The 12,470-nt window shown below is 42.8% G+C and overlaps 1 protein-coding gene across 4 annotated transcripts; it reads right to left on the bottom strand.

Moving 5' to 3' along the window:
* Positions 1–1,437: 1,437 nt before the first annotated feature.
* Positions 1,438–12,212, bottom strand: LOC101779494 (LEC14B protein). 4 transcript variants are annotated; one of them, XM_022826816.1, is made up of 13 exons: positions 12,090–12,212; positions 9,131–9,247; positions 8,866–8,993; positions 8,740–8,783; positions 8,283–8,660; positions 8,033–8,152; positions 7,233–7,310; positions 5,153–5,326; positions 4,705–4,782; positions 4,050–4,222; positions 3,067–3,222; positions 2,589–2,649; positions 1,438–1,987 (listed from the first exon to the last, which is right to left on the bottom strand). In XM_022826816.1, exons 5-13 carry the CDS (start codon positions 8,649–8,651, stop codon positions 1,775–1,777), a joined length of 1,422 nt encoding a protein of 473 aa, XP_022682551.1. In that variant the 5' UTR covers positions 8,652–8,660; positions 8,740–8,783; positions 8,866–8,993; positions 9,131–9,247; positions 12,090–12,212; the 3' UTR covers positions 1,438–1,774. The 4 variants fall into 4 exon arrangements, 3 of the variants coding, with proteins under 3 accessions (XP_022682551.1, XP_004968789.1, XP_004968790.1); XM_004968732.3 differs by lacking the exon at positions 8,866–8,993; XR_002677772.1 differs by lacking the exon at positions 8,866–8,993 and having other exon boundaries at positions 1,911–1,987; positions 2,589–2,667.
* Between the last annotated feature and the right edge of the window lie 258 nt (positions 12,213–12,470).

The raw sequence follows: 12,470 nt of genomic DNA, 5'->3' as shown, positions 1-12,470 counted from the left end.
CCACTGTTTACAAAAAAACCGATTTGTTCTTTTCCTCCTGAGACTCCCCCCACGCCCATCTCTCCTCCCGTGCCTGTTTCCTCACGCGCGCGACTCCTCTGCGCCCGAGCACCGCCGGCGCTAGGGTTTCCCCCACCGCCACCCACACCGGCGGCCGTCGTCGAGCCCCACCGCTGGCTACCGGAGCCCCTCCCGGCCACCTAGCCCCGCCAACCGCCTAGCCCCTCCTGGCCGCTTAGCCCCACCGACCGCCGACCACCGCCGGCCGCCCGAGTCCTATCGCCGTTAACAGCCGCCCGCCTCTCTCTCCTCCCGTGCAGGGATGGCGGCACGAGCTCCTATCAGGGATGGCCGCGCGAGCTCCCCGCGAGCACCCTCTTCTCCAGGTTCGCCGTCCGCCCCCTTCCTCCTGAATTGCTCTCCTCTCTGGTCCCCTTCCCTCCTCATCAACTGCTTCATTCTCCACCCACTCAATTCCGTTGACCGACTTGTGGTTCGCCGTGTGCACATTGTAGGAAGGATAGCTTCATCACCCACCACGCCTTCTGCGACGTGGTGGCGGAGGAGAGCGCCAAGGCACACGCGGAGGCCCCTCCCGCCGAGAAGAACGACAGCTCGGTGGCCATCGGTCCACCACCAGCTCCCTCGCCCACTCAGGCCCAGTACCTACCGCGCCGTTGCTGCTAGGCAGCACCTGCCTGCGCCTGCACTGCTTCATCACCCAGAGCAACGTAATGGTCAGTCGTGGCCCCGTCGGAGGAAGAAGAGGATGGGGATAGAGAGGATGACTCAGATGGGCATAGAGAGGATGATAAGTGGGGTCTGAATTGGGGGGCAACAATGGCAATCCACACTGAAATCAGTCTGCTCCAACTCTATCCAGAGCTAGCTCCACCTGGAGTGGAGCAGCTCCACCCGAGTTGGAGTCATGCCAAACAAGACCTATGTCTCTGTTGGTCCAAGCAAATCCCTTTTCTTTCACCTACAACATTCATTCATTGGTGATAGTTGAAATTGTATCATATGTTAGGAAAAGACATTTTAGAATATTGTTTAGATTATTTTACTCAGTTGGGAGCATTATCAATTCAATCACTGATATACGAAAATGTACGACAAAAAATCGCGAAATTTATCAAAATATCCAACATAGGATATGATGTCATGTACCATACAAGGTAGAAAAGAGAATTTTCATCAAGCGGTGAATTTAACCTAGTTGAATAGTTTGGAAAGTACAGAGAACGTATCTGGGTACGTATTTCATTAAGACAGAGTTACAACGACCTAACACCATCCAACAGATCCGTGGAGGTGTGCGCAAGTAAATGGAGTCAATGTTCTTTATATGGAAGTTGAACTGACAAAGTGACGTGTACAGGTAGTAAATCAACCGTTCAACCTCCCTCTCATCAATCATCCGACATGGCAATGCTATGAGCCAACTGATGTGTACCATTAGAAATGTTTTGTACCCCCACAGAATATTGGGGCAAACGAATGCCTTTACTTGAACACAGCAGCTTCAAATTAAAGAAAAGAAACCTTTTTCCTGCTTGAAGGTTTCAAAATCCACAAAAGCAGAAGAGTAAATACAAGCAACCAATAAACATCTACATCACAAAATATACTGCCTCGATAATTCTCTCAATCGCTTTTACAAATTATGAAATTTGAAAAGAAAAAAAAGACTTGTTTGAGCCAGTGGCTTGGAGGCATGTTGAGCGGGCCAGCATATACATGAGAGCCTTGAGAGCTTCACTTCTAATAAACTCTAAAGGACAAACGACATTGTGTATCCCTCTGGATGCATCCTCTTGTTCCCTGTTTTGAGCATGGAGGGGTCTCTGTCGTCCTCTGTTGCCTCCCACCGGACCAAATAGCCGTCCCAAGAAGAGCTGACAAGCGTTGGGAGGTATGGGTGCCATGAGCAGTCTCTGATGATTGACCCGTGCCATCTGAGTTTCTCAACAACCTTACCTGTCGCCTGGGATAATGAACAGATAGGTTTATAGGGAGCAGGGGGCACATTTAAGCTGTAGCATGAAGTATCACAAAGGTATCGAATAAAGAGGGACATGCCCGTTAATGTTTCAATGGAAGGAATTGCTACTGTTTTGAAGGTGAAACATGGAGAACCGTTAAGCCAGCAGATAGCAAAACCTATGATAGTTATCTACTATATGATCTATACAGTCATGGTATGCATTCAGGACCACAATCCATTCCTTTATTGTGAACAACCCGTGCCTACACAGGCTTCGTCCTTGATACATGATGTGAATAGCGAGTTAAAACTTCTTTTAGTTGCAACTATAATTATTTGGAGAGAAAAATTACCTAGTAGCTTGTAATCTAAACAAATAAGCCACTAGATTGTGTCCAGTTTTGAGCCTACTAATAGAAAAGGATTTCATAATGTTCAGACAGAAGAATCTTTTGGTTCTTGATACTATGAATGAATTTACATGCAAATATCACATTGTGCAAATAACTTTACAAATACCATATGCATCGACTTTTGTGTATTTATTTGTGCAAACATGTCAATGGAAAAGTGGTCCAATGGAAGCATCTAAGGTCCATACCACATCATAAATATAGACGCATTGGTCACTGGATCCTGTGTATATGTATCTCTGACCCGTGCTGCATTAACGAACAAAACTGAAACATTAAAAATATGTTGTAAACATCATTTAATCCACAATTTACATTACAAACCAGACTAATATTACCAGCAACACATGCTTCACCTGTTGTTTTTCATAAGGTGCCCTAGCATTATAAATTTTGAGACTGAAACTTCATAAATTTTGATAAACAATTACTCCCAACAATTTATAGGATGAGTAGCAGAAAGTGATGCGATTAGAGAATAATATGAAAGCACTTTCATATGGTCATAGCTTCATACTTATTAGCAATATTCTGTCCATTAAAATCAATGTTCCAAGTTCAGTTTGGATAACTATCAAATCAAGATTGTGTTTACAAGAACATATCTAGAAAATTAGTAAATAAAAAAGGTGAACAAGTGGTCTAAGATAAATAATCCCTACTAACCTGTGCATTGGGGAAAAATAACAACGGATAAGTGTGCGCAACACAGAATGGCCTCTGAATGTGGCTAGTGACTGGTCATATGGATGTTTCAAATATCGGGCTTCTGATGGGTATGTCATCCATCTGTAATCCCATTCATATGCTTTTGGTGTGCAACTGAAAATATAGTTATAATGATAGATGAGAAAAAATGCAAAAAAAGAAAACCTTTAAAATTAAATGAGTTCTGACAAATGAAAAGGGAAGCTAGCAAGCAACAATCAGTTAAGCCATAAAATTCCACAGAAACATGAATATGTTTGATGTTTTTTCAAATTTTCAATACGGAAGATCAATATGGTTGACATATAAGCATCTTTAACAAATGTGATAAAAACTCAAAAGGTTGAAATTCTTTAATGCTACTAAAGTTTAAGTACTACTCTCTCCAGTGACAAATTAGTAACATTTTGTGTTTCATGCACCCAAATAAATATTATAATTCTAAGCATCAATACCTCTTTACATACTCAGATTGAATATTTGATAATGATATCAGTACATCTTCTTGGCAAGTAGTTTCATGATATTATAATTAGTGGTTAGAGGTATGCCAGGGCCTCCTGGGAACTCTTAATATCCAAAACAACACTTATTTGTGATTGGAGGGAGTATTAAATTAAAACTATTTAAGGTATTGTATATAAGTAAAACTCCAATATATTATATTAATTTTACTCCATATAATTTTGTACTAGCCTCTTGTAGGTGTTAAGAGGTTATAATATGAAAATATTTTCTATTCCTAGTTGGCAGGTGTGTTGTATTGTTTTTATCCTCACAATACAATGCCACATAGTTCTCCAGCGTGTTCAAGAAAAAACAATTGAAAATATTCTACCATTAGCTTCTAGTACTTTCCAACAATGTCTACATTTCACTTCAACTATAACCATATGAGCTTACTTGTCTAAATAACCATGTAAAACAAGAGATGTAGTTACTCTTTCTTAGTGGAGGACATTTTCCTGAGATCCCATAATTTAATAGTCTGATCCTTGCAGTTTGAGATAAAATAGTGCCCATCTCCACGGCTATCAATAAATGTAATCCCATCTAAATGACCAGTCAAAACACCTACTGGTTTTTGTTTCTTGTGGCAGCGCCTATCCCAAACCTACAGATTGCAAAATATTGTTAGTCAGAGAGCCTCCATCCTTCACTTATTTCACATCTCTCGGAATCAGTGAAGATGATGCTGGAGGTTGATGCATCAAATAAACTACATTGGATATCACATGAAGAAAATGCCGAATATTTGCGAGAATACACGGGAGAAACTGCACATTCTTGATTTCACGAAGAATGAGACTGGGACCTTAACCACCACAAAACTTTGTGCTTTACCACTGGGCCACATGGACTTCCCTAATTTTCTGATATTTACAATTCAACGTGACTGTCCTCAAAGGCTACAAAAACCAATTCAGTAGTTTCTGAACCCTTAAATTTTCAGATTTATTTGTGTAGAGCCTAAGTTTAACATCACGGATAAACATATGTAAATTGGTTGTCACTACTAAATTAGCAAAATGAACTGTTGAAACAGGATTGAAAAAATTAACAGATCAATTTGAAATAATTAGTGATTAGGCTCACCTTACAGAGGCTATCATCACTTCCAGAGTACAAGACATCACTTGTTTCATCAGCGAAGGTGACCACATTAACATCAGCCTACAAAAACCAACGGGAGAGAAAATAAGATTCAGAAATGAAAAATAAATTAATGGCATGAAATAAATAAACTGTTAATAGGGTCTAAAGCTAGTGTTTATTGTAGTAAGCTGACTAACAAAAATCCTGAATACCCAAATTATTTCTTCAACCACCCCAATCATCGTTAGTCAGTATCATACTTGGATTCAATTTAAATTGCATAGGAATATGATTGCTAAGAAACTATGTCTCATGGTGGTGCTTTGTAAAAGTCTAATCGACCAAATTTTTGAAATGGTCATTGAAGAAGCAAAAGAGAGAAACAGTTAAAAAAAAAGATTCTAAACAATAATAACAGGTGGCTTAGTCATGCCTTTAATTCTCATACCGCATGTGCATTAATGCGTTCTGTTACTTTGTTTGCTCCAAGATCATAAATACATATTGATTCATTGTTGTTTCCTACAACAAGTTCTCGCCCATCTTTTGAGAATTTTACAGAGAATATCCCAAAGGAGAATCCGTCATCTTCGTCAGAAAACTCCAGACCCTCATGAATTTCCTACATAACAAAAATAAATTGGCATAGCCAAACAGTAGCAGATATGTATGAAAAATAAAAGATTACTACAAATAAACTGAAATAACTAAAACAAAAAAAGTTTTATTGACAGTTATGCAAACAGGAAGGCATGCAGGAGCAGGTGTGTATGCTGTGTTCCGTTTTCATTTGGAATTAGTGGTATCAGAGGGTACTACATGCCTTGAAAATTGCATCTAGATTCCTTGAATAAAATTAGGTATCATGGTATAATTGTTGCAGTGCAATTGACCACATGGTACAAGATATGATGAATTTGAATGAACTTCAGGAGCGTGGAATTATTGGATGTTCAATTAGCCTATTCCAAAAGTGCTACTTTCTTATGCTCCTACATTTTTGCAAAGGCTTAATACTATGAAAGATATTCAAATAAAGCATTACACATCTGAACACTTCATATAAAGAACCAATGATTCACAATGATGGAAAAAAAACTCAGAAAATTCATCTTGTTGTCAACCTAGATAAAAAGTGAGAATTCCCTATTTGACACTCATATAATGAGTGATTCCTTTCTTGGCCCTTAAAATTTTTTCCTTCCTTATTTGACACTGACTTGAACTTTGGTTCCTCATTTGACACTCCCGTTCGTTCCGTCAGTTAACTCGGATGAACGGCAACCTGTGGATACTTCCTGCCTTTTTTACTAAACAAAAAGACATCCAAATCACCTCTAAAATTCATGAAACTTTTTGTAGTGATATAAAAGATAGAGATGAACTCATTTTACACAAAAACACATATATATCATTTAAAATCTTAAAACTAAAATTCACCAAAATACGCTACTTTTAAAGATTATGTGAATTTTTAGAGCATAAAATACTTTCCAAAAATTACGTAAAAATAGAGCGGTGGGGAGGGACGCGGCCAGCACCCGCGGCGACGAGGAGGAACGAGGGAGGCGCAGCTGGGCCCGGGCGGCGGCGTGGAGGGCGGGACGGTCGACGGCGGCCGAGCGGAGGAGGCACGGCGGCGGGCCGTCCCCTCAACGGCGGTCTGGCCCGGTGTGGAGCAGAGGAGGGAGAAGGGGAGAAGAGGAAGGAGAAGGGTGGTGGGGCCCATAGGGGCAAAATCGTCTTTTCGTAGGGCATTTAACGGTTCCCGAATGGAAAATCCAATAGTGTCGTATAAGGAATGAAAGTTGAACTCGGTGTCAAATAGGGAACTAAAACTTTTTGAGGGCTAAGAAAGGAACTAGTAGTTCTTGAAGAGGGAATGAACTGCATTATGGGACAAAGGAATTTGATTTGAGAGAGAGTACAACTTTGTTCTTATTTATTGGAAACTAATATGCTGCCCCTTCTATTGGGATGACTTATTGACTTGATCCTTAAACAAACTATTAGATATTATAGCCTACACTTGCCTTGTATACATATCTAATACTAACAATCTCCAGGCTTAAGGGAACTTATCTGTTACACAAAAAACAGCAATTTAACAAACTAAATCAATCTTCTAACAAAAGTAAATTATTCTTATATCTATTCCATCGAACATCACCAAAAGAAAGAAAAACACAAAAATCAAGAACTGCTGTAGGCAGCTGGTAATGGCATCAAGATGGTGCTTGCCAGCCAGGATGCAATCCTGGAACTCACAAGCCTTCAACAAAGGCGGGGGCTGAAGAGAATCATTCATTCCAGTAAGTGCATTTTAAAACTGCATGCAATCAATTCCCTCTTTCATCTGTTAAGTAACATTTAATGCGAAGAAAAAAGGTTCGCCTTAATGTGCTTTGACAGTTAGCTAAGTTTGGTCTATAAGCATTCATTTGATGCAAGTAAACTTCAGAATAAATTATCCACAGGTTATCTTGAGCATGATTGAACCAAGAAAAAAGATGAAGGAGAGGACATACTGTAACATTAGCATGTGATTCTCTTACAGCATTCTGGACATTTACTATGTGAACAGTAGGCGACAGACTGGAATAAGCCTGAAAAAATGATCCTAGCAATTTAGTATTTAGAATAAATATACAGACAAGGAGATACATAACCACTTATACATGCACTATATTAGCCCTCCAATGAACCCTGAGATTTGTGCAAGAACGTTGTTAAAAGGCAGGATGGAAGTTTGCATCAATATCAACACACATGTCATAGTGATGATACATATACCTATGTTTAAATACAACTTCATGAATTCAGTGTGACAATGAAGAATAACTGGCAGAAATCATGAGTGGAAATTTTGTAGACGTATCTCTAAAATTTTGAAACAAAATGAGAAGACCATGAAGTTCTGATATTAGGAATCAAATTAAACCGATATAAGTTTTAATCAGTTCACAAAGATTACCCATGTCGCCAAATATGTAGTGATAGGCAATATCAAATGAGTTTAGAATGGGACCAAGATAACCCACAATTTTCTCAAAAGGAATATATAAATGGTGTAAAGAGTTTTTTGGCCTTTCAAAGAGCTAGATAGTACTTTTGAAGTGCTAATCTGGTATCATGCATGAAGCATTATGTAGACATAAACTAAAGGAAAATGCTTATAATTATAATATGATGGCCCATTTGTAAAAAAAGATCAAGTAAGCATAGAAACATGCCAATAAGTCCTTCACAAAATAATTTTTTTCCTTGAATACACAGGAGAACTGCTTCACAAAAACTAGAATTCCAGATAAATGTATAAGAGGATTACTAGGAATCGTTGATCAGGTGAGAGAGCAATATCTGAAACTGTCCACCGCAGACGCTTGCAGGTTATATCTTTATGAACCTTCCAATTTTTTTCGGAATTATAGACTCTGATGTGGCTTCCCTGAATATATTTAGGCATAAGGTATCGTTAGCCACCCACATCACAGCATGCTGCTAATCCAAGTTATGTGAAAAAAGAAAGATAATACAATGTATGGTTAGATTGTTCCCATAATAGCAGAATGACATACCCGGAATCCACCAATTAGTAGTGAACCATCTGCAGAGAACTGCGAGATGTATGCTTCACTATCCATGTCGTCCACACACCATGGGCCTTTCACTGGTAGGTGTTTCCGAAGAGCATAAGAGCAATCAGCTGAAGAAAACCTACCCATCCCTGAGCAATTGGATTCTCTCCCTGACAATAGCTTGAATGTTGAGATAGGCCTCTTCTGGCCAGCATAAATGGCTGCACGAGTTCTCTGACTTGGTTCAGATTTAATTCTACTAAGATGGGAGACATCCTTGTCTATGGCACATACTTCATCCGCAAGTGTAGGACTGATCAGTTGTTGTTGAGATGATCCTCCATGATGTATCTTTCGTTTCCAACGCATGTTTGGCCACTGAATTAATGAAAACTAATTAGTAAACTATTGATCATTTCTCAAAATAGCCATTGAACAACGCATTGCCTTATATTACCTAAGCTTCAAAGAACAATTCAATCGATATATCAGTATAGTGTCCTGCATGTGTGAGAATGAGTGATTAGTAAGTCTTCTTACTCATCCAAAGAAACTCTCCAAGGAGGTGATGTTTTACAAATACCTTTCATAAAGGATTCTTAAGCTTCATTCAGTATAATGTTTCAATCAAAATAGCAATGTTTCAGTGTGTGTGCGGGTGGGTGTTGGTGGCAGGGGGTGTGAAAATAGGCAATAAGAAGCCATCTTTTGCTGCGAAAATGAATGTCACTAGATGATGCCACCAAAATACAAATCATACATGGCATTCTCTATGCACAGCCACATATCTAATGAAATCAGAATGCAATAGATGAAGAAAACCAAAAAAAATGAAAGCTGGCATTCACCTCCACAGGAAGACTTTAACATGGACACAGACTTGCAATCCAGCTGTCCAGGCAATTCCAACCAGGACAGTACAATTGATAGCCTGAGGCTTGGACCCTTCTACTGCCAGTCATTCCCTACACAATTTGAAAAAATAATTTAAAAACCTATAGGAAATGGACAAAAATACCAATCCTAATGCTTCCTGTGGTTACGAGCATGTTAAGTTATTTAAGCTAATGAACAGGCAATAATTACAGCAATCTACTACTTGCAGTTTCGAAGTAACAGCTACACTTGTAATTAACTCTACGGCAGCAACAGTTACTGGAAACTGGTGAAAACGCTATTGAGCAATTGGTCAGATAGGTATATGATGTAATGATAACAAAATTTCCAAAACTAACCAGCAAGAATAGTTTATTACAGAGTAGTGAGTAAAGAAACAAAAGGACAAATGGCTCTAAGCTGATAAAAGAAACAGCTGGAGAACATTCTGTAAAATTTCCGATCCAATAGATACTGAGCGGAGAATAAACAAAAGCACATGCCTACACATGTCCCAAAAAGTACCCAAAACTTTGCTGACTCAACAAAACCACTCATGACAGGCGACTCAATGACCAAGGAACATCATCAAAAGCACATATTTTCAATATATGTGGCAAAGTGCTGTCCAACTCCAAGTGACACAACAGCATTAAAAGGAGATGAGATAACATCAGTTATCAACTATACACATAGTTTCCTCACATGGATAACATGGAATGTACTACAAATTCACAGAAACACAGCAGCAGGAATAGATTGCCATAATTTCCAAACTCCAATAGGTGCATACATGGAAGATGGAACCCCCTTATCAACCTCCATACATGCAGCCCAAATTCCAGAACATGACATAAAATGGAAGCCTAAGTACCAGCTTGTGTCAACTAGGCAGCATGTTTCTGGATAGAGCATGAAACACAATACGCATATAATACACCAGAACACCCAGCACAACTGATGCAAAATTCATGAATGCACACGCGCATATGCCATGGAAGCACTGCACTTAACAAAATGCTACAGCATCCAGCAGCTAAAAGAGCCTCTTTAAAAGTCCCGTACGTGGTTGGACTAGGCAGAATTCCATGACCCGCAAACGCGGCCTGCAAGAAACATTTTCCGTGGGAAGCAAAACAATGAGCACATGACCACACCCAAAAAGGAAAATTCAATTCATAATTTGCTCCCTTCACGACAATGTAATTCCATCAATTAGCACCAAATCGCCGGATAAATCTAGCCTTCATTCACCATGAAGAAAACGTTGCTGGATGAGAATTGCCTTGTGCGTGTTCCCCGTTTTCTTCACTTAAAAAATCAAACTCTAGAACGCCGTCGTGGGCAAGGGGTTAAATATCAAGAAGAAAGCAGTAGGAAGACGAGGACGACGAAGAAGAAGAAGAGTGGGAGGAGGAAGTGGTTATTACCAAAGCTCGTCGGAGGCATCAATCTCGCGTCCCCTGGCCAGAAATGTGGAGAGGAAGGGGGGAGGAGGTGAAGGAAAGGGGAGGCGTTAACTGGTAGAGGTGGGACTGCGGGAGCCGGTTAATCGAGGATGAGGACAAGACAAGAGGCCAGTAGGCCCACCATGGAAAGGCACCAAGTAGAGGCACACGCTTCGCGTGGCGCTAGCGTGACCGGATCCTCCATGACGTCACGGCGTGCAACACGATCAACTCAGCTCTCTCCAGCTGTGGCCGCCGAGACTCGATAGCGAGAGCGAGAGCCCACCCGCCCCTGCCTGCAATCCTCTGCAGGTGGCGAGCGGCCTCTGTTGCCTGTTCGCACACGCAGCTCCACCCGCCATGCACCACTTGTGATGGCCCCACCTGCCAACGCCCTCGCCTCCCTTGCGCCTCGCGGTGTCTCACCAACCAAACCCTCCACGCCGGCAGCGCCCTTGTGGACCCCACACATCAAGGCCCGGAGTTTTTCTTTTATGCGCGACACCCCGGCATGTTGTGGTCCCGCCTCAATCAGTTAACGCCTCCCCTTTCCTTCACCTCCCCCCTTAACGCCTCCTCGTGGATCTTGGCCGCGGACGGCGCACCACAGCCACAGGCAGGCAACGCAGCATGCCATGGAATTGAATCGCGAGGAGCGGCGCTCGGAGGCCGGCCAGCGCACGGCACGTGGGGCCAGGCGCGCGGGGCAGACGGCGAGCAGCGCGTGGGGCGAAGCTACGAGCGGCCGGACGAGGAGCGGCGTATGGGGCCAGGCGAGCGGCGCCCGGAGCATGGGTGCTTGATTCGATGGCGACAGCTCGATTCGACGGCGGACGACCTCGATTCGACAATGAGGTGACAACCACACCCTTCTCACCTTCTCCCTGCCTTCCTTTTCCTCCATCAATGAGTTCGAGTGGTGGCGGCGGTTCTTCAGACGAGGCAGGGGAGCTCGAGTGGCGGCGGAGAAGGGGCGGCGGCGTTGGCTTCCGTGCGCGTGCGGGAGGGAGAAACGGCCACAACGGTGGAGTAGGGACCTCCCCAGCCACCCGTGGGAGATGGGGCTGGAGGGGAGGATTTGGGTGCCTCCCTACTCTATGGACCCGAGCAGGGGCCCTGTTGGAGTCGGTTTTTTCACCCACGGCCCCTACTACTTTTGCTGGAGTTGCTCTAAGCTCGTCAAGCAGCACACATGCTATCACGTGAAGGTAGTATTCGAGGACAGCATCTCAGTTTGCCATAAAATAATCTCCAGGACCGAATCGCATCTATATATACTAATCAAATACATAAGAAATCAATAGAAGCACCCGGAACCAGTAATGCAACGAATCAACATATTCGTTTGCGAATCCCCTAGTATAACTTCAGATTTGAACGGCGCAGCAAATACATTCTTGGCCTTTGATTCAACCCAAGAACCAGACCCAGAATGAGGGGCGACGAGCAACCAGATTGATGGGCGATGAGGAGGAATCTGTACCTGCGTGAAGGCGCCGCCGAGGGAGAGACCAGGCGCCAGGAACGGCAGTTCGTGCGGCTCCGGTGGCTGCGACAGGAGGGGAGGCCGAGTCGCGGGGGGGGGGGGGGGGGGGGGGGGGGGGGGAACCGAGAGGGACGGTCTAAAGCTGTTTAACCGTACACTCCGAACCCCCGCCTAGGAGTGGGGACCCCTGGCCTCAAAGAGGTTTCCGGCGGATAGGGACAGGATTAATCTGATCCGCTCGCCGACTCCAAGGGATAGGAACGACCGGGCGATATACGTGCCTGCCATTGTGAGACCCATTGGCATGACTATGCAGAGGGAGCGGTTTCCCTCCTGCGGCGTCCCTGCACTCAGAGTCGGGTGATGAAGTTCGCTCGC

The sequence above is a fragment of the Setaria italica genome, chromosome V (assembly GCF_000263155.2).
Source record: "Setaria italica strain Yugu1 chromosome V, Setaria_italica_v2.0, whole genome shotgun sequence".
Taxonomy (NCBI): domain Eukaryota; kingdom Viridiplantae; phylum Streptophyta; class Magnoliopsida; order Poales; family Poaceae; genus Setaria; species Setaria italica.
This window is presented reverse-complemented; position numbering and strand designations above follow the sequence as displayed.

Coding starts and splice junctions, on each gene's coding strand:
- LOC101779494 (XM_022826816.1), bottom strand. CDS start 8,651: ATGCGTTGGAAACGAAAGATACATCATGGAGGATCATCTCAACAACAA. Junction 4,783..5,152: donor AACGCATTAATGCACATGCG/GTATGAGAATTA, acceptor TGGTTTTTGTAG/GCTGATGTTAATGTGGTCAC. Junction 4,223..4,704: donor GTGATGATAGCCTCTGTAAG/GTGAGCCTAATC, acceptor TGCAATCTGTAG/GTTTGGGATAGGCGCTGCCA.